The sequence below is a fragment of the Vulpes lagopus genome, chromosome 23 (assembly GCF_018345385.1).
Source record: "Vulpes lagopus strain Blue_001 chromosome 23, ASM1834538v1, whole genome shotgun sequence".
Taxonomy (NCBI): domain Eukaryota; kingdom Metazoa; phylum Chordata; class Mammalia; order Carnivora; family Canidae; genus Vulpes; species Vulpes lagopus.
In genome coordinates, this window is record NC_054846.1 from 50,534,838 (window position 1) to 50,557,656 (window position 22,819).

The 22,819-nt window shown below is 57.5% G+C and overlaps 2 protein-coding genes across 9 annotated transcripts; one reads left to right on the forward strand and one right to left on the reverse strand.

Annotated features, from left to right (window-relative positions):
- Nucleotides 1-7,395: 7,395 nt before the first annotated feature.
- On the reverse strand, nt 7,396-21,524 carry TAL1 (TAL bHLH transcription factor 1, erythroid differentiation factor). 8 transcript variants are annotated; one of them, XM_041739015.1, is made up of 5 exons: nt 21,197-21,524; nt 18,004-18,159; nt 14,251-14,685; nt 12,997-13,091; nt 7,396-9,199 (listed from the first exon to the last, which is right to left on the reverse strand). In XM_041739015.1, exons 3-5 carry the CDS (start codon nt 14,682-14,684, stop codon nt 8,745-8,747), a joined length of 984 nt encoding a protein of 327 aa, XP_041594949.1. In that variant the 5' UTR covers nt 14,685; nt 18,004-18,159; nt 21,197-21,524; the 3' UTR covers nt 7,396-8,744. The 8 variants fall into 8 exon arrangements, with proteins under 8 accessions (XP_041594949.1, XP_041594951.1, XP_041594950.1 ...); XM_041739017.1 differs by lacking the exon at nt 21,197-21,524 and adding an exon at nt 20,510-20,525; XM_041739016.1 differs by lacking the exon at nt 21,197-21,524 and adding an exon at nt 20,464-20,499.
- On the forward strand, nt 20,003-21,823 carry LOC121481042 (translation initiation factor IF-2-like). Its single transcript, XM_041738005.1, has 2 exons — nt 20,003-20,537; nt 21,579-21,823. Exons 1-2 carry the CDS (start codon nt 20,003-20,005, stop codon nt 21,656-21,658), a joined length of 615 nt encoding a protein of 204 aa, XP_041593939.1. The 3' UTR covers nt 21,659-21,823.
- The last annotated feature ends 996 nt before the right edge of the window (nt 21,824-22,819 follow it).

Below are 22,819 nucleotides of genomic sequence, written 5' to 3' on the forward strand. Positions count from 1 at the left end.
TGCCATCGGTGAGCTGGGAAGGGCTGAGGACTCTGGGCTCGCAGGTCTCAGCTGGCTGAGCTGTCACCAGGCATGGGGTGGGAAAGAGTTTTCCACCCTGGTCCCATAGGTCCACAGGGTCTCAGAAAGGCAGGCAGAGGTCTTTTGAGGGGCCTAGTTATGATGAGGGAGTGGGGGTTGCTGGGGGGGCGGGGAACGGACATTATCTTCAAACCACCATCTGCATCAGTGAGACTGAGTCAGGAGAGATCCTGTCTCCCCCATATCAGGGAACTCACAGAATAACATATGACCAAACCTCCCCTCCCACAATGTATGAGGGAGCCCCCCGATTTCCCCTTAGAATAGTCCCATCCTCAAGGCCCAGGACTAGGGGGTCAATACCCCCTAGTAATGACCTGTAGGGGGTGCCCGTCTGCAGGTGCAGGGATCCCAGCAGTATTCAGGGGGTCGCCTGCAGTGGGGTGAGTGAACTGGCTCCCCCAACAGCCAGAGTCAGTCCCAGCTGGGCTCTGTCTCAGCCACTTGACCCTGGCAAGTCATTTAACCGCATCTATAAGGTGGGAGCGACTGTGCTCCTGCATCGGGCTGTCGGGAGGAGTGAGCGAGACAGCAGAGTCCGAAGCCCAGCCCTTTGGTATAAGCTGTGGACACTGAGCCTCTCCCTCTGGCTCTTGCCTCCACTTGTGCTCTCTCTCTCTCAAATGAATAAAAATAAACAAACTGTGGACACTGAGCACAGGTGAGGCCAACCTTCAGTGATCACTTCCTCTTCCCGAGCTTCTCAGGTCTGGGGCTCTCTCTCTATATGAAAATCTGCTTTTCCCTGAGAGTTTTGGCATTTTAACAGGTCTTAAGTTAATTCAAATTAAATAAACTTACAAATGCTGTCACTGTTGCACTGGGCACATTTCAAGTGCTTGCCAGCTACATGTGCTCAGCGGCTCCACCTCGGTCAGGGCAGATGTCGAACGTGTCCACCGTCACAGGAAGCTCTCCTGGACAGCGCTGGCCTAACGGCATGAGGCCGCTCTGGGCTCGGAGTTAGGACATCTAGATCCTAGTTCCAGCTTAGCTCTAGTTCATGCTGTTTATTTTATTTAAAAAAAAAAAAAAAAAAAGATTTGGGCAGCCAGGATGGCTCAGCGGTTTAGCACCACCTTCAGCCCAGGGCATGATCCTGGAGACTCAGGATGGAGTCCCACATCGGGCTCCCTGCATGGAGCCTGCTTCTCCCTCGGCCTGTGTCTCTGCCTCTCCCTGCGTGTCTCTCATGAATAAATAAATAAAATCTTTAAAAATAAATAAATAAATAAAAATTAAAAAAAGATTTTATTTTTAAAATAAAAAAAAGATTTTTTTAATTAAAAATTTTTTTAATTAACGTAATTTTTTAATTTTAAAAAATTTTTAAATTTTTTTTAAATTTTTTTTTAATTTTTTTTAAAATTAAGATTTTATTTTTAAAATTAAAAAAAGATTTTTATTTTTTTGGAGGCCCAGGTCCTCCATCTGGGCCTATCCACCATCCGTGGGAGGCAGAGCACAGTCCGTGCTGGATGGGGACCATCTGATGGACTCTATGACCCCAGGGCCTTGGATCAGGCCCAGGTGGAAACAGGTGAGTGGGTGATGCCCCGCTGATGTAGAGGCTGAGGGACCCACCTGCCCTCTCCCAAGCTCCAGCAGCTCCAGAAAATATTCTGGGGTCCAAAGTTTGTCAGGCAAGCCTCCCTGCGTCTCAGCGTCTCAGCCCCTCATCTGCAGGTCAGCAGAGCCTGAGCCAGGGCCGGCCTTACTGGGGGGCGTGGGGGGGTGTGGCATGTGTATCTCCCCAGGCTTACTCAGGCCTGGGGAGCCCGAAGACCCCCGGAACAGGCACTCATCCCACCCCACCAGGCAGGGCCCTGGGTGGAGGCAGCCTGGAGGAGGGCGGTCCGAGGGGAGGGAGGCGCAGTGGAGTCAGAAGTGCTCTATCAGCAACGTCCTCCCCACTTCCTCTCTTGAACGGATCACATCCTGTTATTGTGCGGACAGAGAAGGCCAGGAGCTGGGGAGGGAGGCAGGGTTCAGACCAGTGAGCGGGAGGGAAAGGAGGAGCCCGAGGGAATGTCAGGGGCGCCAGGTAGCTGGAGGCTGGGTAGGAGGAGCGCTCCTTGGAGGGAGGATCAGCATCCCTGGAGCACCTCGCATCTGCCACTGAGCCAAGATGCCAAGATGCCCGGGTTCCGGCCAGGCTGTGCCTCCCTGCTCCCTGCAAAGGCACCGACTCACAGGCAGTGGCACCTTCTTCCAGAAGCCTTCCGCAGCCTCCTCCTCGGGCTCTTTTCAATTCAGTTTACTCTGGGTCTCCAGGGCCAGAGTGGGGTCTCCCAGGGCCCCGGGGCCTCTCTCTCTCAACACTTCCCTTTCGGTGGTGGTGCTCTGCATCTGCTCCCCTTTACCCAGCTGCACCCGGCCCTGGCCCCCAGCCCCCAGCTGTCGCTGGCTCCCCAGCAGGGGCCAGCATGCCCCAGGACCCCAGGAGTCCCTGCTGCCGTGCTGATTACTGTGCCCACTGCCCCCACCCCGCCCTTTCTCCCTTCTGCCATTCCCAGGCTAGCCCTACCCCATTTCCATTGCCATTCCCAGGCTAGCCCAACCCCATTTCCAGCAATAATAGTGGCTCTTTCTATAAAACACAAGCACCTTACGTTAGATTATTTTGAAATCCCATGACAGCTCTGGAAGGTGGGAGTTAGCATCTTCACTTCAGAGATTACAAAACCGAATGAAGCTCAGAAAGGGTAAGTGATTTACCCAAAGTCACACAGCAGTACAATCAGTGATAGTCTTGGAACTTAAGCCCAGGTAAGTCTGACCCCCAAGGCCAGGCTCTTCCTGCGGCCCAGCTGCCTTTGTTGCTCTTTCCCACCCACATCCGGGCCTCTCCCTCCTGCACTGACACCACATCAACTGTCCTTCCTGCCTGTCCTCAAGCCGAGTCTGTTGCTCCAGGCAAGCCCTCCAGTGCCCGCACTGATCGCCCTGGTCCGGGGGGGGGAAAGGCTGGACAAGCCGAGCTGTCATCTTCCCCGCAGCGCAGCGCAGGCCTGTCTGCTCAAGGACACCAGCTACATATTAGCTATTTCTTCTTCCCCTCTTGAAGGGCGGTGAGCACTGGCTCTGGACTCAGACCTGAATTCAAATTCTGTGTAACCTCGGTGAAACCCCCTATGGTCTCTCTAGGCCTCATTTCCTTCTCCAGACAACAGAGAGGACACCCTCGGTGACCCTGACTTACTTCGTCCCTACTCTGACTCCTGAGGGCCGGGCGTCCACTGCAGGACGCGGTGCCCCGCACCATGCACGTCCTCAGGTCGCTGGTCAGAGGTGCTTGCCCGGCTCACAGGGTTGTGCAAGCAGAGAAGGGGTTGAGGACAGCACAGGAGGCAAGGCTGCCATGACGGCGTGGGCGGACAGCCTCCTGATCCTCATCAGCGCCACCTCACCCCACCCGGGGCCAGTACGATAACGGGGCTGCAGGGGCCCAGCCCAAGAAAGCTCACACCCTACCTCCCCACCAACAGAAGCAGCCAAAGGGGCAGAGCTGTCCGTCCTTAACGAGGCCAGGACTGTGGTTTTAGGCTGTGGGGGGTCAGGGGAGGTGGGGATGACCCAGCCCCCTGCCACCCTCCCCATGCCCCCCTCCACCCTCTCCATGCCCCCCCCCTTCCCTGCTGGCCTCAACGCCGAGCTTGAGAGTTCCGTACATTATATTGAGAGGGTCCCGTGCTAGATCTGCCTTGGGGGCTGGAGGCCAAGAGATATCAGGCCTGGTCTGGCCCTGGAGGGGCTTGTGTTTGAGCAGGGAAATGGACGAGTGGACAAACATTAGCCAGCACTGAGGGAAGGGGGCCCCACGGCGTGAGGGCAGTCTTCCGGATGCTGGGGACAAGTAGCCAGATCGAAGGAAGACGGACGCAGATGACAGATGGATACGAAAAGTGCAAAACTGGATGGTTACACACACACAGGCAGTGGGACAGAAAGGAGGGTATAACAGGAGCAGAGGGCAAAAAGGGCAGAAGGGCAAGAACACAGCCCCTCCCCCGCGGTGGGCACAGCACGTCCTGGGAGGCAGGAAGCCTCGTCCTGCCCGCCTGCCCCTGTCATCACTATCATGGGGTGGGTGGCCCTGGGAAGGCGCCTTTCCTCTTTCGGCCTCAGTCTGCCCACCTGGAGATGGGGACATTAGCCCACACGACCCCCAAGGGCCTGGCCCCCCTGGGCTGCCTCACAGCCTCTGCCTGGTGGCCACAGGGTCAGGTCGTCCGGACCTCTCCACAGGTGGACTGCCTTGCCTGCTCCTGGGAAACGTCCTTCTGGAAACGGGTGCCCCTCCCTTCTCATTCTTCTCCTCCCCTGATGCCGATGTGGTCTGAGCCATCAGTGACCGCTGCATTGGGCTTGGCTAACCACTTCCTCAACCCGGAAACCCCTCTTACTGTAGCCTCTGAAATGTTACTGTCCTGTGCACAATCTCTCTCCCTCTCCACCCTCTCCACCCTCCCGGGGGACTAGGTCTCAGCATCCTATCTGCCCAAGGGCCTCCTTGTCCTGGGCCGGGGAGAAGCACACTCGGGAGGCTTCCAAAAGCCCGGGAGCATCCCTATAGGCCAGAGCAGGATTCCCAAGCTCTGCCAAGCCCTGGGCAGCCTAGCTATGGCTGGAAGCTTCCTAGGACAGAGGCAGCCAAGATCAAAGCCTGGCGAGATGAGCAAGGCTGACCCCAGAGGAACCAGGGTTTTCCATGGGCCCCCCTTGAGTTCCCTTCTGAGCACATCTTTTTTCCCTAATACTAATCACCCTCTAATGTGCTGTATCCTTACTATACCAATGCCATAGTCAACATATCTTCTATGCTCATGTGTGTCCGTGTGTTTACGGTCTCCCTGCTAGAATTCAAGCAACACAAGAACAGCGATGTTGGTTTTCTCCACTGTTGGATCTCTAGTACCTAGAATAATACCTGGCCCATTGTAGGAACTCAAAAAATGTTGTTGAATGGATGAAAGGACTGGCACTCCATTGGAAATGCTGACCTACTGAGGTCCCTGGAGTTCCAACAGTGCATAGCAGAGCACCAACCACCCCACAACCCCCCGCCCGCTGCCGCCACCCCAGAACCCAGAGCCCTTGGCTGTACTGGCATTCCCATTCCTAAGCCTCCATTCACTGACCACTACCCCCAAAGCCTCAGCCTGTCCCAGAGCCCTGTGTGAGACCTGCACCTCCCCCCAACCCTGAAGAGCCACACACATAAGAGTGCAGCCTCCCTTTGAGTCACTGGGGCACCTGGGATCCTCCTCTGCTGGGAGTAACTTGATCTGTCCTGAACCTATGATAAAAGCAACCACCCCGGCCGGCGGGCCCTGGGAGCTGAACCCGACACAGAGGGGACCGTCTGTGGGATGGCCCTGAGCCCAAAGTGTGGGTGCAAAATGCTCAGAAGAGTCCCCTTCTGTGAGGCCGGGCAGAGGGAAAAGAATGGAACCCTGAGGGGCGGGGGGGGAGCCTCAAGGTATGGGGCAGGATCCCACCCTGAGAGGACAGCTGAGTCCTGGAGACCCCTCCATTTCAGGAGAGAGAGACTCTTGCCAGGCCCTTCCTTTCACAATCCCAACTCCCAGGCGTGGCCATGCAAGATGCAAGGACAGAGTAAAACTGGCCCCTCTGTAAAACTTTTATTTAGAAATCTTCCCAATATATCCTTATATATATACACACACATCATCACCACAAGGGTTGTGTCGCTAAAGAGTCACGCCCACAGTGTTGGCCTCCGGGCTGTACAAAGGTCGAGGTACCTGGAGCGCTTACTCCTCTTCTGCAGAAAAATGCAGAGACCAATGCAACGCATCACGTACAGTACAACAATGAAGGAAAGTGCTGGGCCCGCCCATAGGAACAATGCGCTATGTACACGGGCATGGGCGAGCCTTCGGCGGGGGGCCACGTACCATCGAAATCACAAGTACGACCAGACCACCCCCAAAGGCCGAGATAGTTGTCGGCTGACTACAGATGCTGGGCCCTTTGTTCTGTTCTCAGAAAAGGATAAAGGTTGTACCATCTTGTCGTTTGCCACCACCGATAAAAGCATATGAATTTTCCCGAAAAGATGGGAATCCCTCCAGTCCTCACAATCATCTCTGTTCTCCTCGCTTTTTTCCCCTTTACATCCTTTCCTCTAGCACAGATATTATTCTCGGAATGTTGCCATTTCTTCATAGGTGATGAGGCGGAGGAAGGAGAAGGGTGTGCTGGGAGGGGTGGGGAGGTGGGTGCAAATGAAAATTCAAATTTTGGATCTTCTGTAGGTCTTACAAAGACATGAGGCTTTGCCCATCCCGACCCAGGCCCATTTGGGGAAGCTGTAATGTCTTACACATTTTGCCCATATCTTTTTCCATTCTCATTCCTGTGCCTTCCCTTGGAAGGAGACACAAATGAGGTCAATCTGGAGAAATGAAGACAATCAGGAAAACTCAAGTAAAAGAGGTTTGGAACCTAAATTACCCAAATGCTGCACAGTCAGGCAGACTGGCCCACTGCCCAGGCCCTGGACTCAGGATGGGAAGCCCCACTGCAGGAATGATCCTGAGGGCAAAAGAGTTCTTTCTGATCTCAAAATGCTTCTGCTTTCATGATTCCATTTGGTCTATACACTGCCCTAGGAGACAGGCCAAGCGAGGGTATTTCTGAAAAACTGACATTGAGAAGGTAACTTATCCACGTGATTCTGCATGTCTGAGAGAAGAGGAAGCCAGAAGCTTGAGTTCCCGGTAGAATGTGTGATCCATCTCCAAGCACCTCTCCATCCATCCATACTGTGGCCACTTTTCACTCCCAAGTCAAATTAATCCACCAGGAAGCAAACGCAGCCTTAGGACTCGGGACAGGTGCTCCATCTTTAGACAGATGGGATTCCTCACAGGAGCTTCCAAGTATTGCAAAGAAACCAGTCCTAATTTCATCAAGATATGATGTTGGGGGTCTGAAATGGACAGGGAGTCTGAGTGCTCCAAAGATTACCATGTTGCTCCCCTACTCATAAACTGGACCCCACAACTTAAGAGGGCGGGGAGGGAGCCGGCCTCATGCCCTGTCTGCATAGGGACTGTTTTCCCTCTAGCCTCAAAGACGAAGCCTCGTGAGAGGTGGCTGCGGTGACTTGAGGGTACAATGACAGGTATACAGGACGTGTGTGGAGTCTGTCTCATGGGTTTGGAACACATGTCACAGGCAGGCCTGGCCTTAAGGAAACCATGTCCCACCATCTGGATTGACACAAGAGATCAACAAGGGGCAGTGGTCCACTCTACAAAAAAATTCTTCACTTTACAAAAGGACTTGTGGTAGTATTTCTTTAAAAGATGAAGGATAAGGGTTTGATTTACAAAAATTTCATGTACAACTTTTGGAGGGGGGCACTCCTATTGCAGTAAGCCAGCCTCCCATACACACCCCAGATGGCTGAAAGCTGTATAATTGAGGGGTGTCGAAGATTCTGCTAAGTGAATGTGCATTTGTCTAGGTCTCAGCCAGGGCCTCCTCTCTGACGGGTTTTCCCACGCCCTAGAAGTGGGGCTGGAGTCTGGATCATATCAAGACCTAAAGATCCCACCAGTAACCGAAGTCAAGCAAAAACCCCAAATGCCAGGATTTCGTAGGACGGGGTTTATGCAAGGCTGGGATCAGACCAGACCCTCACCAAACAGACCCCGTGGAGCAGGAGAGGAGGACACGCAGACAGGGGCTGCACATCCACTCCCGGCGCCAGCACACGCCCAGCAGCACACTGGCATTTGCTCACCGCGTGAACAGTGATGGGGAGCTGAGAATACAGGCAGGAAGGTCTGAGACACCGTCAGGATTTGAACCCACAGCCCCAAACAGCTCTTGCTCAATTTCACTCTCATCATTTTCCCTCTCTCTGCCTTCACATGATGATGCCTGACAGGGCAGGCTCCCGGCTACACTCAGTCCCCACAAGGATTGGGAAGGCAAGTCTCTGTGGGGAGAAAGCAGAGCTTTGATCCCCGGGGCGAGTAGTAAGTGCTACTGGGTTTCTGACCCTCTGGCCCAGCTAGTCGAGAGCAAGCTGTCCACTGGCCATCTTCTTCCACCAAGCCCTGTAGAAGGCACCTCGAGGCTTGTGACTCTGCAGCAGCTGGCAAGCTAGGTGACCCAACAGGGGCCTGGGCGAAGATGGGGCTCACCCACAACTGGGCGGCTACTGGGTACCTACGTATTTGGACAGAGTGGCCACACTAGCCACACCAGCCAGCTTGGGAGGGGCTGAAGGCAAGGCAGAGGCTGCTGGATGCCCCTAGTGAGAGCTGACAACCCCAGGTCTCAGCAAAGACAGGGCCCCCAAGCTCCAGGCTGAAAGCCCCACCAGTCGAACTCCTTACTTACTTGAGAAGTCTTAGGGTTTGGGGGGAAGGGGAAGACCGTGCCGTCTTCATAAAAAGTACCTACCACTTTGCTCCATTTTTCTGTTTTCCCACTGAGGCAGGAAACAGGAAAGCCACCCCAGGGCCAGTTAGGGCTTCACAAAGTTCAGACATCAAGGAAAGCTCATCAAGTCCACCGCTGGGCTTCAGAGCTGCCCCATCCTCACCCGACCTGCCCCGAAGCCCACAGTCCCAGCGGCCTGAGGGTGCCCTCCTGGCTGGTCCTGAGTGGTCCCGGCCCCATCACCGAGGACCCGCTCCATCAGCGGCTGGCAGCATGGCAGGGTGCAGGCTGCGTGCCGTGTGCTTGGGCACCGGCTCTTCTGTGTAGCTGTCCGGGCTGGCCGCTCCGTCCAGCGAGCTGCCACAGCTGGAGTTGGGGGACAGCACGTCCTGCAGGAGGTCGTCGGGCGGCGCACCGCCCCCTCCCCCACCGCCCCCTCCGCCAGCCCCCACCACGGGGTCCTTGCCAGGCTTGGCCCGCTGGGTACCCTCCTCCTCCTGATCATTGAGCAGCTTGGCCAGGAAGTTGATGTACTTCATGGCCAAGCGGAGGATCTCATTCTTGCTGAGCTTCTTGTCCGGGGGATGCGTGGGGATCAGCTTGCGGAGCTCGGCAAAGGCCCCATTCACGTTCTGCTGCCGCCACCTTTCTCGGCTGTTGGTGAAAATGCGCCGCACTACTTTGGTGTGGGGACCTGGAGGTAGGAGGACGGGAGTTCAGAAAAATGAGATGGAGGTCCCCCAAGGCACCTTCTCCCATGGGGAGGAAGAGAAACCACCCATAGGGAGGCTTGGGAAACCTAGAAGGCCTTCTTGCCTTTTACTTAGACAACTCCTACTCAGCCTTTGAACCCCAGTTCCTCTGAGGATTCCCCTCGACCCTACCGGACCAACCTCACCAACTACCAGGCCCTCCAACCCCTGGATCTCCAATCACCTTTTTTTCCAAAAAAAAAGATTTATCTATTTAAGAGAGAGACAGAGTGTGTGCGGGGACGGGGGAAGAGAGCATGCGCAGAGGGCGAAGGAGAGAGTGTCTTTCTTACAGACTCCGTGCTGAGCGTGGGGCCCAACGCTGGGCTCCGTCTCACCACCGTGAGATCACGACCGGAGCTGAAACCAATAGTCGGACACTTAACCGACTGAGCCACCCAGGGGCCCCTCCATCACTTTTGATCATTACTGTATGTGTCTAATGCTCATCTCCCTCGTGGGGCTGCGAGACATTTGAAGACAGGGACCATAGGTCATTCGTTCATTCATTCACTTGTGCCAAAAGCCATACAGCACTAGTGAGAAAGACAAACTCTGGAGCCAGACTTTCTGGATTGAATTCCTGAGTATAACTCACTAGATAGTGACTTCCGGCACGTTACTTAAACTCTCTGTGCTTCAGCTTCGTCATGTAAATTGGGGCTAATACTAGTAACTAAAATACAAGACTGTCACATGGATCTAATGACTAACCCAGGTAAAGTCCTTAAGCCAATACCTGCCTGAGATTAAACATCCAATACACGTCAGCTATTATCATGCATCCATCAGTTATTTACTAATCACCAGGCACTGTGCCAGGCACTAAAGACAGGGCCCCTGCCCTCACGGAGCATACATTTTAATGGTGATGACGGGTGAACAAGTAGCAAATAAATAAAAATGAACAGGAGGCTGAATGTAATAACAGATGGGGGAGAAGCCACCACATTTAGCTCAGGTGGCTGGGGATGGCACACTGGAGAAGGTGATAGCTATAAGGTAAGACCTTAAGGCTGGTGAACAGCCAGCCAGGAAGGGAAGAGGGAACAGTATGTGCAAAGGCCCTGAGCTGGAAAATGGCTGAAGCCAACTTACTAATTAGCATGGGTGTGATCAGAGTAGGCTGGCTCCAGACCCCACAGGTCTCTGCAGTAAGGGTGGGGACTGTATACTAAGGGTGATGGAAAACACAGAAGAGGCTGATCATGCTGGCAGGTGGGGGGAACGGAATACAGAGCAGTGGCGAGAGAGAGAAAAGGACCTACCCTGTGGCTCTCTCCCCAGGAGAGAAGCGGAGACAGGGGCCATGCAGAGGCAGAGCCGGAGGCTCTAAGCAGGTGTCTGAGGGCTGCCTCGGGCTCTCCATGTCTACGTGCAATCTCCGGACTTGGCCAATATTTAGACTGTATTCATATGCTAAGACTTGTGGGGCAGCGGCAGACACCAGCATGCACAAACTGAGCACCTATGGTGTTCAAAGCCCCGCACAATGTCCAAGCCTGACCTGGATTCCCAAAGCCAGAGAAAACAGAAGAGGGCCCTGCTAGTGCTCCCAAGTTCCTGGGCTGAGGTGGCTGCTCCCCTCCCCACACCTCAGTGGGGAGGGGAGAAAGTGGGGCTCCAGAAAGCCACCAGGAAGCTCTGTGTCCTGAAGGAACTCCCAGTCCCGGGATATTTGTTTTCCCTCTTCGATAACCCCAACCCGGAGAACCAGACCTCAGAAAGGAGAAACTAGGGCAGGGGAGAAGAGGTGCTAAGGAGACTGAGGCCAGGATGGCTCATCCGTGCCAGCGCTTCTTGCTTGGTCCTCTTTCTCTCTCTTACTTGCACCTGCACACGTATACACGCATGCACACACATATACACACACACCTGAGATCCCTGAGAGGATCACTCACCCCTGGCCCCCCGTGCCTCTGAAAGCTGGCTCTCCAAGCCCCCATAGGGCCCAGCCCAGCTGACTCTTTGCCAAAGACCAGACCCAGGCTGGGAAAAACACAGCACACCTGCTGGCGGTCCTATCCTGGGCTGCTGCAGAGGAAATAACTCGATGTTCTCTGGCCTCCACGCCAGACAGAGGGGCGTCCCTCAGCTGTGACATAAGGAGGACTGTCCCTGCCCAGGAGGACACTGAGGGAGCTCCTGGGTGGGGAGGGGGCCTTACAACTGCTGTCCCAGTTACAGTTAGCAGAACCTATCCCCAGCCAAGCCCTAAAAACACTTTATCCCATTGGACTCTCAGCAACCTGTGAGGTTCCCCCCTTTACAAATGAGGAAAATAAGAACCAGAAAAGTTCGGCAGCAGGAATCCACACCAACTTCCGCTTCTTCGGACTCTTTGGTGAAATCTCTGGTTTCAAACCTCCATGGACATACGTACTCTGCATACCACACAACACATACCCTCCTCTTCACCTCCGTTTTTGTTTGTTCCTCTCTGGCACCTTCCCAGAGAACCATCTGCCTCTCTGCACCTTCCTCTTCCCTAGTCTGTCCATCCCTCTGCGGCCCTGCCTCTCTGCACCTACTCAGTGTCCAGACAGTACAGGTGACATTTATGAGTAATGGCTTCCCTATACTTCTGCACTCCCCCACAAACCCTCACCCCCCTGGCCCCTTCTCCTGCTTCCTCTCCTCTGTGCCTGATTCTCATTGCTTCTGCCCTCTGTGCAAAAGGCCTCTGCCCTGGAGAACTTCGGAGCAGGATCAGCTCCAAAGTTCCAGCAGTACTGACAACTCATCACCCTTCCCTCTTGGACCGACAGCTCATGCCCCAGGCTGCTCAGGGCTTATGAGGTCTGTTCCTTGTCCAGACTCCAAGCCCCCTCCCCTCCAGAACACTACAGAGGACTCCTCTCCAGAAGCTCCAGCTCAGTACATGTCCCTCCTACTGACCCCTTGATTAAATCCCAGTCTGGCCTCAAAGCCTCAGGTGGCCTTCCTACAGGAGCCCCAGGCCCCACACTGGCAACTCCAGGGTTGGGCTCCTGGTCCCTGGCTCTGAAGAGCCTGCTCTCCTGCCCCCTGGTGTTGGGTCCCATCTCCTACATCAGGTCAACCCTGGGAAGAGGGACAGGATACTCCTAATTTCCCATCCATCCAACTCCTTCCCCAAGTTTAGCGCCCAAGACTACTCAGGTAGTTCACAGGAGTATTGGCGAGGGCCTTCTGGGGGACGCAGGGGAGGACGGCAGGGTAGGATCTATGATGTCAGGAAGGGAATGCCAGGTCTCAGCCCTGGGTATGGAACAGGGGCCAAGAGGGTCCCACAAAAAAGGGACCTGAGATATGGACCTTGACGGTGCGATTCCAGGCAGGGAGCAGACTCCAAAAAAGGCCTTGGGAGGAGGTACAAGAAATCCTTGAGGCTCGGTGCTCAGAGGCAGGGAGCACCATGTGTGCTGCCCTCCCCTGGGATTCTTGCCCAGTGTAGGAATGGGGACTAGAGCGCGGACAGACGCCAGCTGACCCTAGAGGTTTGTGCTAAATGCCACCCTGTGTCCTCACTGCCATGTTCCCTCTTCCCAGGACGGTGAGGATGGCCCCCAGCCCCACCCATGACTTGGCCAGGTCCCGGGGCAGTTGCAGGGCAAGGACTCCAGCAGACCTGGATTCCCAGGTAGCCCCACCCCCAACTGTGTGTCGCCTAGGGAGTAGTCCCTGAAGATCCGGCCCCTGCTGAGGCTCTTGGACCAGCGGGAGGGGTGAGTACAAAGGAAGAGGCGGGGAGACTCACCGTCTGTAATCTCCATCTCATAAGGGGAGGGCCTCCTCTTCACTCGGTTGCTGGTGGCGAACATAGGGAAGGCATCTGGCTCCCCAAAGAACCCACTGTGGAAGGGAGTAAGCAGAGCACAAGCTCACACGCAGGTGGAGGGCGGCGGGCTCCTCAGCGATCCCACGTGCTCTGGGCGCCCGCCCCACCTCGGGGGGAACACAAGGGCCACCCTGCTCCCTTCACACCTGAGTCCGGGATAGAAGGAGCATCCCACACAGACAGCCACACACAGTCACAGAATGCTCCCACTCTCTCCCCTTGGGGAGGCAAGCGAGGGGAGAAGGGGCCCCATGCCCACACACCGCTCCCCACCCTTCACAATCAGAAGTGAACACACAGAGCAAATCCAAAAATGAACACACATGCTCCCCAGGCAGACGTACTCCCCTTCTCAGACACAAGCACACAATCCACAGGCACCTCCCCTCCCGCACAGGTACTCACACAGGCAGCTGTGGCCTTCACACCTAAGGAACGACCGTGCAGCCCTAGCACTTCACAGGACACACTGCCCCCCCCCCACAGATCACCCCACCTGCAGCCCGCCCCATGGGGCCCTTGGACAGACAACAGAGAGTAAACCTGGCCTCACCACTGCTCACATGCCCCTCACTGCCCTACCTGGGCTCTCCATAGCTTCTTCCTCCTCGGGGTCTCCCACTAGCTGCCCCCATTGTCAACCCTTGCCTCACCTTCCGGTCTCCACCCCAAATCTACCCCTATCTCCCCACCATCTCAGTGGCCCCAGCAGGGAAATGGACACCTAAACTGGGAGGGGAGTGCAGGCCCCAGCCCGGAGACCACAGCCCGGGCCAGGGGCAGAGGGGCCCCAGAGGGGAGGAGGGATCCCCGCCCCACCCGGCCAGCAGTTCGGGGAGGGAGCCGTCGGCAACCACCCTCAGATCCCTTCCTCTCACCTGTCCGCTGAGGGCTGCAGCTTCCAGAAGGATTTCAGAGCAGCGAGCGCATTCAGACACATTCTCACCTGGGACTCCCACTCAGGCGACTCCCTTGGGTCCACACCCCACCCCAGCACACACACACCCCAACACGCAGCCCGGCCCGCGCTCCCCAGGGCGGACCCTCCCGGTTACGCACACCGGCTCGCGCGCCCGCCCCACGGAGCCCCCGCGCACACGCACACCCGCCCCGGGGCTCGCAACGCCCCCCTCTTCCTGCGCCCCCCCCCCCCGGTCGTCCCCCGGGCCTGACCTGCCGAGCGAGGCCAGCGGCTGGCCCAGGCTGTAGAGCAGCGCGCGGCCGGGGGCGGCGGGGGCCGCGAGCGCGGGCGGGCTCAGCTGCACCATGCGGCCGTCGCCGGGCAGCTCCGCGGGGGCCGAGGCGGGCGCGGGCCCCGGGGGCCGGCACAGCTCGGTGGTGGGCACCCGATGGCGCGCTTCGGCCGCCGCCGCCTCGCGGCCCTTTCCGTCCCGCGCGGCGCCGCCCCCGCCGGCAGGGCCGCCCCCCGGGCCTCCGCGCGCGCCCAGCTCGATGACCGGGGGCTCCGCGGGGGCCGCGCGGCTCGTCTCCTTGGCGACGCCGTTGAGCAGGACCAGGTGCGGGGGGGCCATGCGGGCCTCGGCCGCGTCCCGTCCCTCCGGCGGGGGGTCACTGCGGGCCGCCTCGCCCGGCGGCCGCTCCGTCATCCTGCGGGCAGACAGACAGACAAGCGGACGCCCGCTCCGACAGCCGCCCGCCCAGAGCGGTGCGCCGGGGGCCCAGCGGGATTCGCGCCCCGAGACGTGGAAGAGGCGCGCTTGGCGCCACGTGGACAGGCGGCCCGGCTGGGACAGCGCGGGGCTGCCTGCGAGACCCAGGGCCTGGGGGCACGGAGAACGACGGCAGAGACATTGGAAGAAGAGGAATAGAGCCAGCGAGAGAAAACAGAAGGGGAAAAAGGAGGAAGGAAATGTAGAAAGAGGCGAGAAAGAAATACCATCTCGTCCCCCTGCTCCCGCTGCAGGGGAAGAGGAGGGAACAAACCCCCTGACCCTGTTCTTCCCGCCCCCCTTTAGGTTTTGGCGGGGAAACTGTGGCGCAGAGGTGGGGTGTTTTCCAACCTCTCTGGCTTCTCAACAAGTAGGGAACTCGGGGAAGGGAGGCTAGGAGGCCTGGGGTCCCCTGTGCCCCAGAGGGCGGGGACTGCCGCTCTCCCTTCCCACACACACACACACACACACAGTCACCCCCTGCAGGGGCTGCCTGTCCGCACTGAGCAAATCCACGTGTATTCTGTGCAGCTGCTGGGAACCCCAGGGGCCATTTACACCCACCTAGACCAGAGATGAGACACCAGGAAGGGAGGATGATCCTAGCACTAAGTCCTCCCCAACCGCACATTGCACCCCCTTATGCTCAGCTGGACTCAGAAGTGAGATGGCGTCTGGAAGGGAGGCTTGGCTGAGTGGGTATGGAGCCCAGGCATTTGGAAGCCTCCTGAGGCCACCGGGGTCGGGGTCGAGGCTCCCACCCACCAGCGGGAAGAGGTATCATGAAGGCCCTTGAACTCATCCATCCCCCTCTCCTGCCTGCATGGTCTTCTGAGAAATGGGAGCAATACTTCATTGATGCACCTAAAAGCAGTGTGCAAATGCTCAATAAACATTATTATTGGCAAGAAGACTGAGCGAGCGAGGGGACTGCCTTGCCCAAGGTCACATGAACCTATCTGCCACGGAGCCACAGAGCGGGACCAGAACTGTGATCTCACTCTGTCTGCGCTATTCTCCTGTATACACTCTCCCATGGATATCCCTGGGACTGGGGATACTCCTTCTCTCCACAACCATACACCAGGGTGACCCGTAGAGGCTCTAATCCCCACTAACGCTCATTGGGGGTGAGGTTGGGGGGGGGGGCTTCCGTCATCCTACTAAGATGTCAGTGGAGCCTGAGGCCCCAAAAGAACCAAAAAACCATGAGACTGGTCTGGAGCCTGGAGTTTGAGGGTGCTTGTGAGTTATTTTAATAAAACACACACACACACACACACACACACACACACACACACACACGAAGCCTGTCAAGTTGACTATCAACTCCACAGGCTTCATCAGATGTTCAAAATAAGGCTTCTCCTCTCAGAATTAGATGATTGGGATATTTTGTAGCAGAAAATACACAAAAATCCAATTCAGCCCCAAGCAGAGTCCATCTAATTGCTCACGGGCAGCCATTCCGCCACTGCATGGCCCTGGACCCGGGCTGGCCTGGGAAATGTCCTCCCACCCCAGGAGAGAGATCTGACCCTCTGAAGCCTCTTTGGGGGCTCAGCAAAATTGCCACCAGACACACAAGGTGATGGATAATGGCCATTTGGATTGCCCTGGGTCTGCCAGCAACGTGGGCTCACCAGGAAACAACCGAATTCCCCAAGACCTGGTGTACGTGAGCCGCCAAGGCAGTGGGTCTACAAGGCTTCATTGGAAGGGAGTTTACGATTATGGCGGAAACAATAGATCCGTATCCACGGAATGGGACTGCCAAGCCACCGGCCACTAGAAACGCAGCCGGGGTATACCAGGCCAATCCTCCCGGCTCCCCTGCAGCAGCGAACTGCACCAGTAACACCATCCTGTGGCAAAATATACAAGCCCCAATGTGCTGGTTCCCTACCTTACTGTCCCCACACACGGTTGTGTGCCCAGTGACACGTGCTGCAGCCCCAGCTTCTAACCAAGAACAAACAAACGGTGCACACTGCGATCACCAGACTGAGTTCAAGCTCTCCTTATGACACATTTATACCCTCTGATTAATTCCGAGGCTTCATGGAGGCGTAGATCCCCGAGGGGCAAGAGGAGCACATATTCCAGATGAGTTGACCCTGGCCCCCAATGCCCTCCCCAGCCGCCTATAAATATCTATATCTCTGAGGCTCCCTGTGAGAAACCTTTGATTGGTCCCCAGGGTCTGTGGCCAACCTCTCCCCGCCCATCCCCGGACCTTAGGAAAACCCGGCGGGCCGTTCAGCAACCAGGATCACCCAGGCGAGGGGGCCGTGCTCCAGAAAAAGCCAACAGAGGACTCGTAAGCACCTTGGGTTGTAGGGGACTAAACCCCATCACCTGGCTTGGGCTAAGATTACTGGAAAGAAAGCCCGAGTGATTTTTGTTTGTTCATTTGTTTTTATTTGGGGAAGATGAAAGAGGGGGGAGAAGCTCTTGAACAGAATCACTCTAGACTATTTGACCATTACAACTCCTCTTTGTGCGGCCCAGAACCAGCTCGCAGCCCCCAACACCGGATCCTCATCCCCTGTTGCCAGATGGCCGCAACACTTCCGTTTGTGTCTGAGCAAGACAAGGATCCCAGGAGCTCCTAGGGGGCAGGCACAGGGTCCGGGGCAGCCCCCCATTCCGGGCAGGGAAAATCTCTCATAGGAAAACAGCCTCCGCGGGTACCTAGGGTAAGAGCTAGCTAGCTCCCTATCCTTTATAATGCACACACACCCGAAAGACCCCCTGGGGGAGCCCCAAGCATGCACCAGAACCAAAATCACCCATGAAGAGAGCCAACCTCCCTGCCACTACGGGAGTGGAGGCTGTTGCAGCACAGCCCCACCCTAGGCCTGAGGCCCCGGCCAGGGCCCACTGGAGTTGGGACTGTGCTAGCCAGGATGGCCGGGCCTTCTTCCTGCCGGCGGCCCGGGGAACACACAGCCTGCACCACCCGGATATAGCCGCCCCAAAGTTAGGAGGCTTGTGAAACACCCATGGAACCAGGACTGATGGGAGCGGCCTGGGGGACTAGGTCCAGCTACGTACGTGTTTTAACCCGAGATCGAAAAGGTAAAGGGCCCTGCTAGAAGCCACAGGGGCATGGATCCCAGATTCCCAGCTCTGGGTTCCTCCTCCCCTCACCCAATCCTCTGTCCTACGCCTCCTCCAGCCTCCTCCACCCCAGGCCAGAACCCAAGGTCTTCCAGGACACTGTTTCCACCGATACTATTCCCCCAAAACTCACCTGGGGCATATTTAGAGAGACCGGCCCCTCTGAAAAGGATCTCCGCTCCGCCGGAGAGGGGCGGGAGACCAGGTCCAAGTTGTGGACGGGGGTCTCTGCTTTCCCCCTCTCTCGCTGACAGACCAGCAGCTAGGCCACGGTGTGGTCCTGGGCAGTCTGCCGCGCCCAAAGCCAGTTTCCAGGAAAGATGGGGGTGGAGAGAAAGAGGGAGGGCGAGAGGGAGGGAGAGAGAGAAATGGGGGTCAATGGCTGGGAATTACCTCCTGTCCTCGCCAACCAGCCCAGGGAACTGTGGATGGCTTTCTGCCCCCACCCTGCAGGTGTTAGAGGCCTCCCCCCAAACCCCCTTAAAAAAGAACCCTACACCTGACCAATCAGAAATAACTATTTACTCCAACAACAACAACGAGCTCAGCACAGACTGCCCGAACAATTTCGGGCCCTCTGACGGGATGTCTGGTTCAGCGCTGCAGGCTGGGTTTGTTTTCTAAGCACTGACGTGTCTATGCGGTTGGCTTGGGAACCTGGGTTGGGGGACAGCCATGGCCACAAGGCCTAGGGTGAGCGGGTGGGGAAATGTGTGTTGGAAAAGGGGAATGTGGTTTCCAGACTCTGATCTGCGGGGAAGAACCTCCGAGGCCCGGTTCTCTCCTTGCCCACCTTTAGCCCAAAGCGAAACCAGAACCCAATTCCAAAGGGTACTTTCCCACAGGAATGGAGTCAACAGCAGGGATCGAAGAGAATGGGGGGGGGCGGGGAGATACGTGATCTATGTAGGTCCCCTCTTTGCTTCCTACTAATAAAAGAAAGAAAGCAAGCCCCTGCCTTCCTTTCCACCATCCCCACACAATGATTTTCAATTTTTCAGTGTTCATTAGGGGAGAATTCTAATAATTCCTTGCAGCAATAAACAAGGCAAAGGGAGGGAGGGTAAAAATCCAATACTGCTTCCCAGTGTGTAGCGTAGTGAGATTTAGGTTGCTTCCTCCCCCCCCCAAAAAAAAGGGGTTTTGTTTAATTTGTTTTGCCTAAATTGTCCAGTTTAGGATTCCACATCGAAATCCTAGGTTAATTCCAAAGGACTCCCTTTGGAAGCCCCGGCTTTGGTGGAAATATGGGAATAATTCTTCCCTGAGGTTTCAGTCCAATGCGGGAGATTTTCTTTCTCCTCTTCTAATCCAGGTGGGGGGAGGGGTAGGAAGAAGGGCGAATCCACCCGTTCCCGCGTCTCAGGTCCCGGTTCATTTTTGCATTATGACAGGGTCTCCGTGCCCGTCCCTCTCTCCATTTTCTCTCCCTACCCCAAACCCAGCAACTTAAAAAAAATAAAAAATAGAGCCGGGGTGGGTGGGGGGGACCGCGCTGCTTTGTTATCGTTTCAACGAAGCTCAAAGGGACAAGCCGCTTCGCTTCTGAACGATAACTTTAATTAAATAGAACGATGGTGGTGCTGCTGGTGATGATGGCGATGGTGACATCAGTAGCCACAAAAACTGGCAAAACAAAATCTCTTTTCCCCCCGCAGCGAGGGCAGCACGGACCCCATCGCTGCACAAAGCCCGGCCCTGTCCCCCGCAATGCCGCTCTCCCGGGGAGGGGACGGAAAAGTGTTCCCTGGACACCGCCGCAGGGTCCCCACCCGAGGCGCGATTTCCTCCCCCGGCCTCTCCCCGCAGACCCCGCGCAGGTACCCGCGAAACTGACCAGAAACGGATGAAGCCCGGGAGCGGCCGAGGGCCGAGGCGCGGCCCGGCGAGCGCTGCTCCGCTCCCAGCCGGGAAGAGCCCGCCTCCCGCCGGCCGAGCCTCAGGCGCCGGGGCCCCGAGCGGCCTGCGGACAGCGCGGCCGCCGGGCGGGCTCCGACTGCCCCTCCGAGCCAGCACCGGCTTCCGAATACATCATAATTTGGAATAAAATGTGAAATCCCTCTCCCCGCCCCCTCGCCGCCTCCTCACCTCGCGGCCCCAGCTCCCGCTCGCCCCCCCTCCACCCCCCGGCGATGTGCAAATGCGCTTCCAGAGGACGCGGGCCGCGGGCGCTCGGCCCCGCGCGGGCAGGACCACCCGCCGCGCAGCCCGCGCGCGGGGAGCGGGGCGCGGGGAGCGGGGCGCGGGGCGCGGGCGCGGGGCGCTCACGGCCCGGCCCGCACGATGCCCGGCGCGACCTCGCGGCGGCGGCCGCCCCCGGACTCGCGTCCACCGCGGTCGGCATCGCGCGCGCCCGGCACGACAGCCAGGCCACCCAAGCGCAGGCGCGAAGGCCGCACAACCCCACGCGCGGAGCCAGACCCCCGTCGAGGAGGCCACCAGGCACAGGCGTGCGCGGCGATGCGCACGGAGGGGCCCCAAGAGCCCAGGCCCGCGGCGCAGAGGGCGCGGACTCCGTCCCACGCGGGCACACCCCCGGCCTGGAGGGCCGCCTCGGGAGGGGTCGGGGCCGCCGGCTCGCACGCGCACTCACAATCCCACCGCATGCACACAACCACCGGGAAGAAATGAAAACCAACCACCGCCTCGCGCATTTCTGTATATTGCGTAAGGAAAAGGGGGAAGGAAGGAAGAGAGTCTCCGAGGCGGGAGGGGCGGCGGCGAGCGGAGGGCGTCCGCGCAAAGTGCCCCCCATCCAAGGGCCGGAGGGCGAAGGGGGGAAGGCCTCCCCCGAGGGGGGCGGGCGCCACGGCTGCGGAGGCTGCGGAGGCTGCGGAGCCCGCGGGCCGCCTTCCCCCGCCAAGGGCCGGAATGCTCACGTTTCGCCGCCACGGGGGCCGCGCGTGGCCTCGCTGCGGCCGGGTCCTGGGCGCCGAGCCCCCGCCCTGCCCCCGCCCCCGCCCCGGGTCCGCGGGCGCCGCGCGCTAATCCCGCTCCCGTTCCCGGCCTCGTTAGCATGGGCCGAGGCGCGCCGGGGCCGCGTGCGCCGCCGAGATAAGGCGCAGCCGCGGGGCCGCTCGCCCCCGATAAGCGCCTCGGCCATTATGGGCCAAATGATTCATTTTAATTTGGCAATTTCACCGGAGGGAGCGGGGGGCTGGCTGCGCGGCGCCGGGAGCGGCCCCGGGGCGCGCCGCGGAGAGAGGGGGCGCGCGGGCTGGGGCGCGGCGAGCCCGGCCCCGTGGGACCCCGAGCCCCCCGGGACCCGGGCACCCCGCGACCTCAGTCCCTCGGCCTCCCAGACACCTTCCTGCGGCGACGCTCACCGCAGAACTCCGTCCCTGCCCCTCCCGGCATTCATTCTTTCTCCGGCGTCCTAGCCGCCCGCGCTCCGACGGGCAGGGCCTCGCCGCAGAGCTCCCCGGCAGCGCCCCTGCACCGCCGCCCTTCAGCCCGGCTCTCCTCGCTCTGAAACGGGGCGCGCTGGCCTCCAGGGTCACGGACGGAGCTCGCGTCCGGGCCTCGTGGAGGGACAGCTGGTGTCAACGGAGCGGTTTAAGGGTCCCTTCTGCGGAGTTCCAGGCCGAGCCCGGAGCCGGGGAACGTCCCAACCCCCATTGTGCCCGAAACATTTTAATCCTGCTACAGAAACACCATTGGAAGCACTGTGCAAACACCAATTCCTTTCGTTCTCCCAACCAATCCTAGGAGGCTGGTGCTACTCCTACCCTCCACGGAGCGATGAGGAAACTGTGGCACAGAGACGCGGAGAAACTTTGCCTATGTGACGGATCGAGTGAGCGGGGAGCCTGGGTCAGAAGCAAATTTTAGGGGACGCCTGGGTGGCTCAGTAGTTGAGCATCTGCCTTCAGCTCTGGGCATGATCCCCCGGGGTCCAGAATTGAGTCCCCATCAGGTTCCCTGCAGGGAGCCTGCTTCTCCCTCTGCCTATGCCTCTGCCTCTTTGTGTGTGTGTCTCTCATAAATAAATAAAATCTTTAAAAATATAAAAAATAAATAAATAGATAAATAAATAAATAAAGCAAGCAAGCAAATTTGGCATCAGAATCCTCTCTGGAGCCCAGTTGAAGAAGAAGGGCCACTAGAGCCCGGGGGAGGACAGATCTGGTCTCAACTCATTGCAGGGACCACGATCTTACTATGGGGTAGAAATCTGGGTTCAGTGAGGAGTGTGAGCGACGGCGGCTCAGCCTATGGAGGGGACCTGGTTTCATTCTCCTACTGTGGAGTGGAAACAGCACAGGCTCAAATCTTGCAAGTCACCTGGCCCTGAATCTCCATTTCCTTGTCTGTAAAATGGGGAGATAATACCTACCTCACATATTTGTTGTGAGGATTAAATAAAATGATCTTTGAACGCCCGTGGTGAGGGGCCAGCGTGGCATAGTCTGGTGAGTGAGGGACTCTTGATGTCGGCTCACGTTGTGATGTCAGGGTTGTGAGATCCGAGCCCCCATGTCAGGCTCTGCGCTCAGTGTGGAGTCTGTTTGAGAGTCCCTCTCCCTCTGCCCCTCTCACTCCTGCTCTCTCTCTCTCTAAAATAAATAATTTTTTTTAAGGCTGTAGTGAGAACAATAATCTCTGGAACCTCAGTCAGCCCAGAAGGACGACATCATATGCACGCACATGGGAATTCTGGTTATTGTTATAGAGAAGGAAATTAAGGCACAGAGAGATGTGACTTGGCCAAAGCTCACAGGGACCCCAGGAAAAGCTGAGACCCAAACTCAAGTATCCAGTTCCCAGTCCACAAGTCTACCCACCATAGCAGGGGCTTGGTCCTTCCAGCAGCTCTGGTTTGGAGCCGGAGAACTAAGGAAAAGCCCCTATCTGTCCCAGTCAAGGACTGAGCCCAGAGTGGGTCACAGTCTAGGTACTGGCCCCTCCTTGCCATTGGGATAACTGTGTGTGAAGATACAGCTAATTCA

Bases quoted from the DNA above. Each gene is read 5' to 3' on its own strand.
- TAL1 (XM_041739015.1), bottom strand. From the start codon at position 14,684: ATGACGGAGCGGCCGCCGGGCGAGGCGGCCCGCAGTGACCCCCCGCCG. The intron at 13,092-14,250 runs GTCAGGCCCGGG...TCCCTTCCACAG, and splicing joins CCGCTGGCCTCGCTCGGCAG to TGGGTTCTTTGGGGAGCCAG. The intron at 9,200-12,996 runs GTGAGTCTCCCC...TCCTACCTCCAG, and splicing joins TGAGATGGAGATTACAGACG to GTCCCCACACCAAAGTAGTG.
- LOC121481042 (XM_041738005.1), top strand. From the start codon at position 20,003: ATGTGCAAATGCGCTTCCAGAGGACGCGGGCCGCGGGCGCTCGGCCCC. The intron at 20,538-21,578 runs GTAAGGAAAAGG...AACCAATCCTAG, and splicing joins CGCGCATTTCTGTATATTGC to GAGGCTGGTGCTACTCCTAC.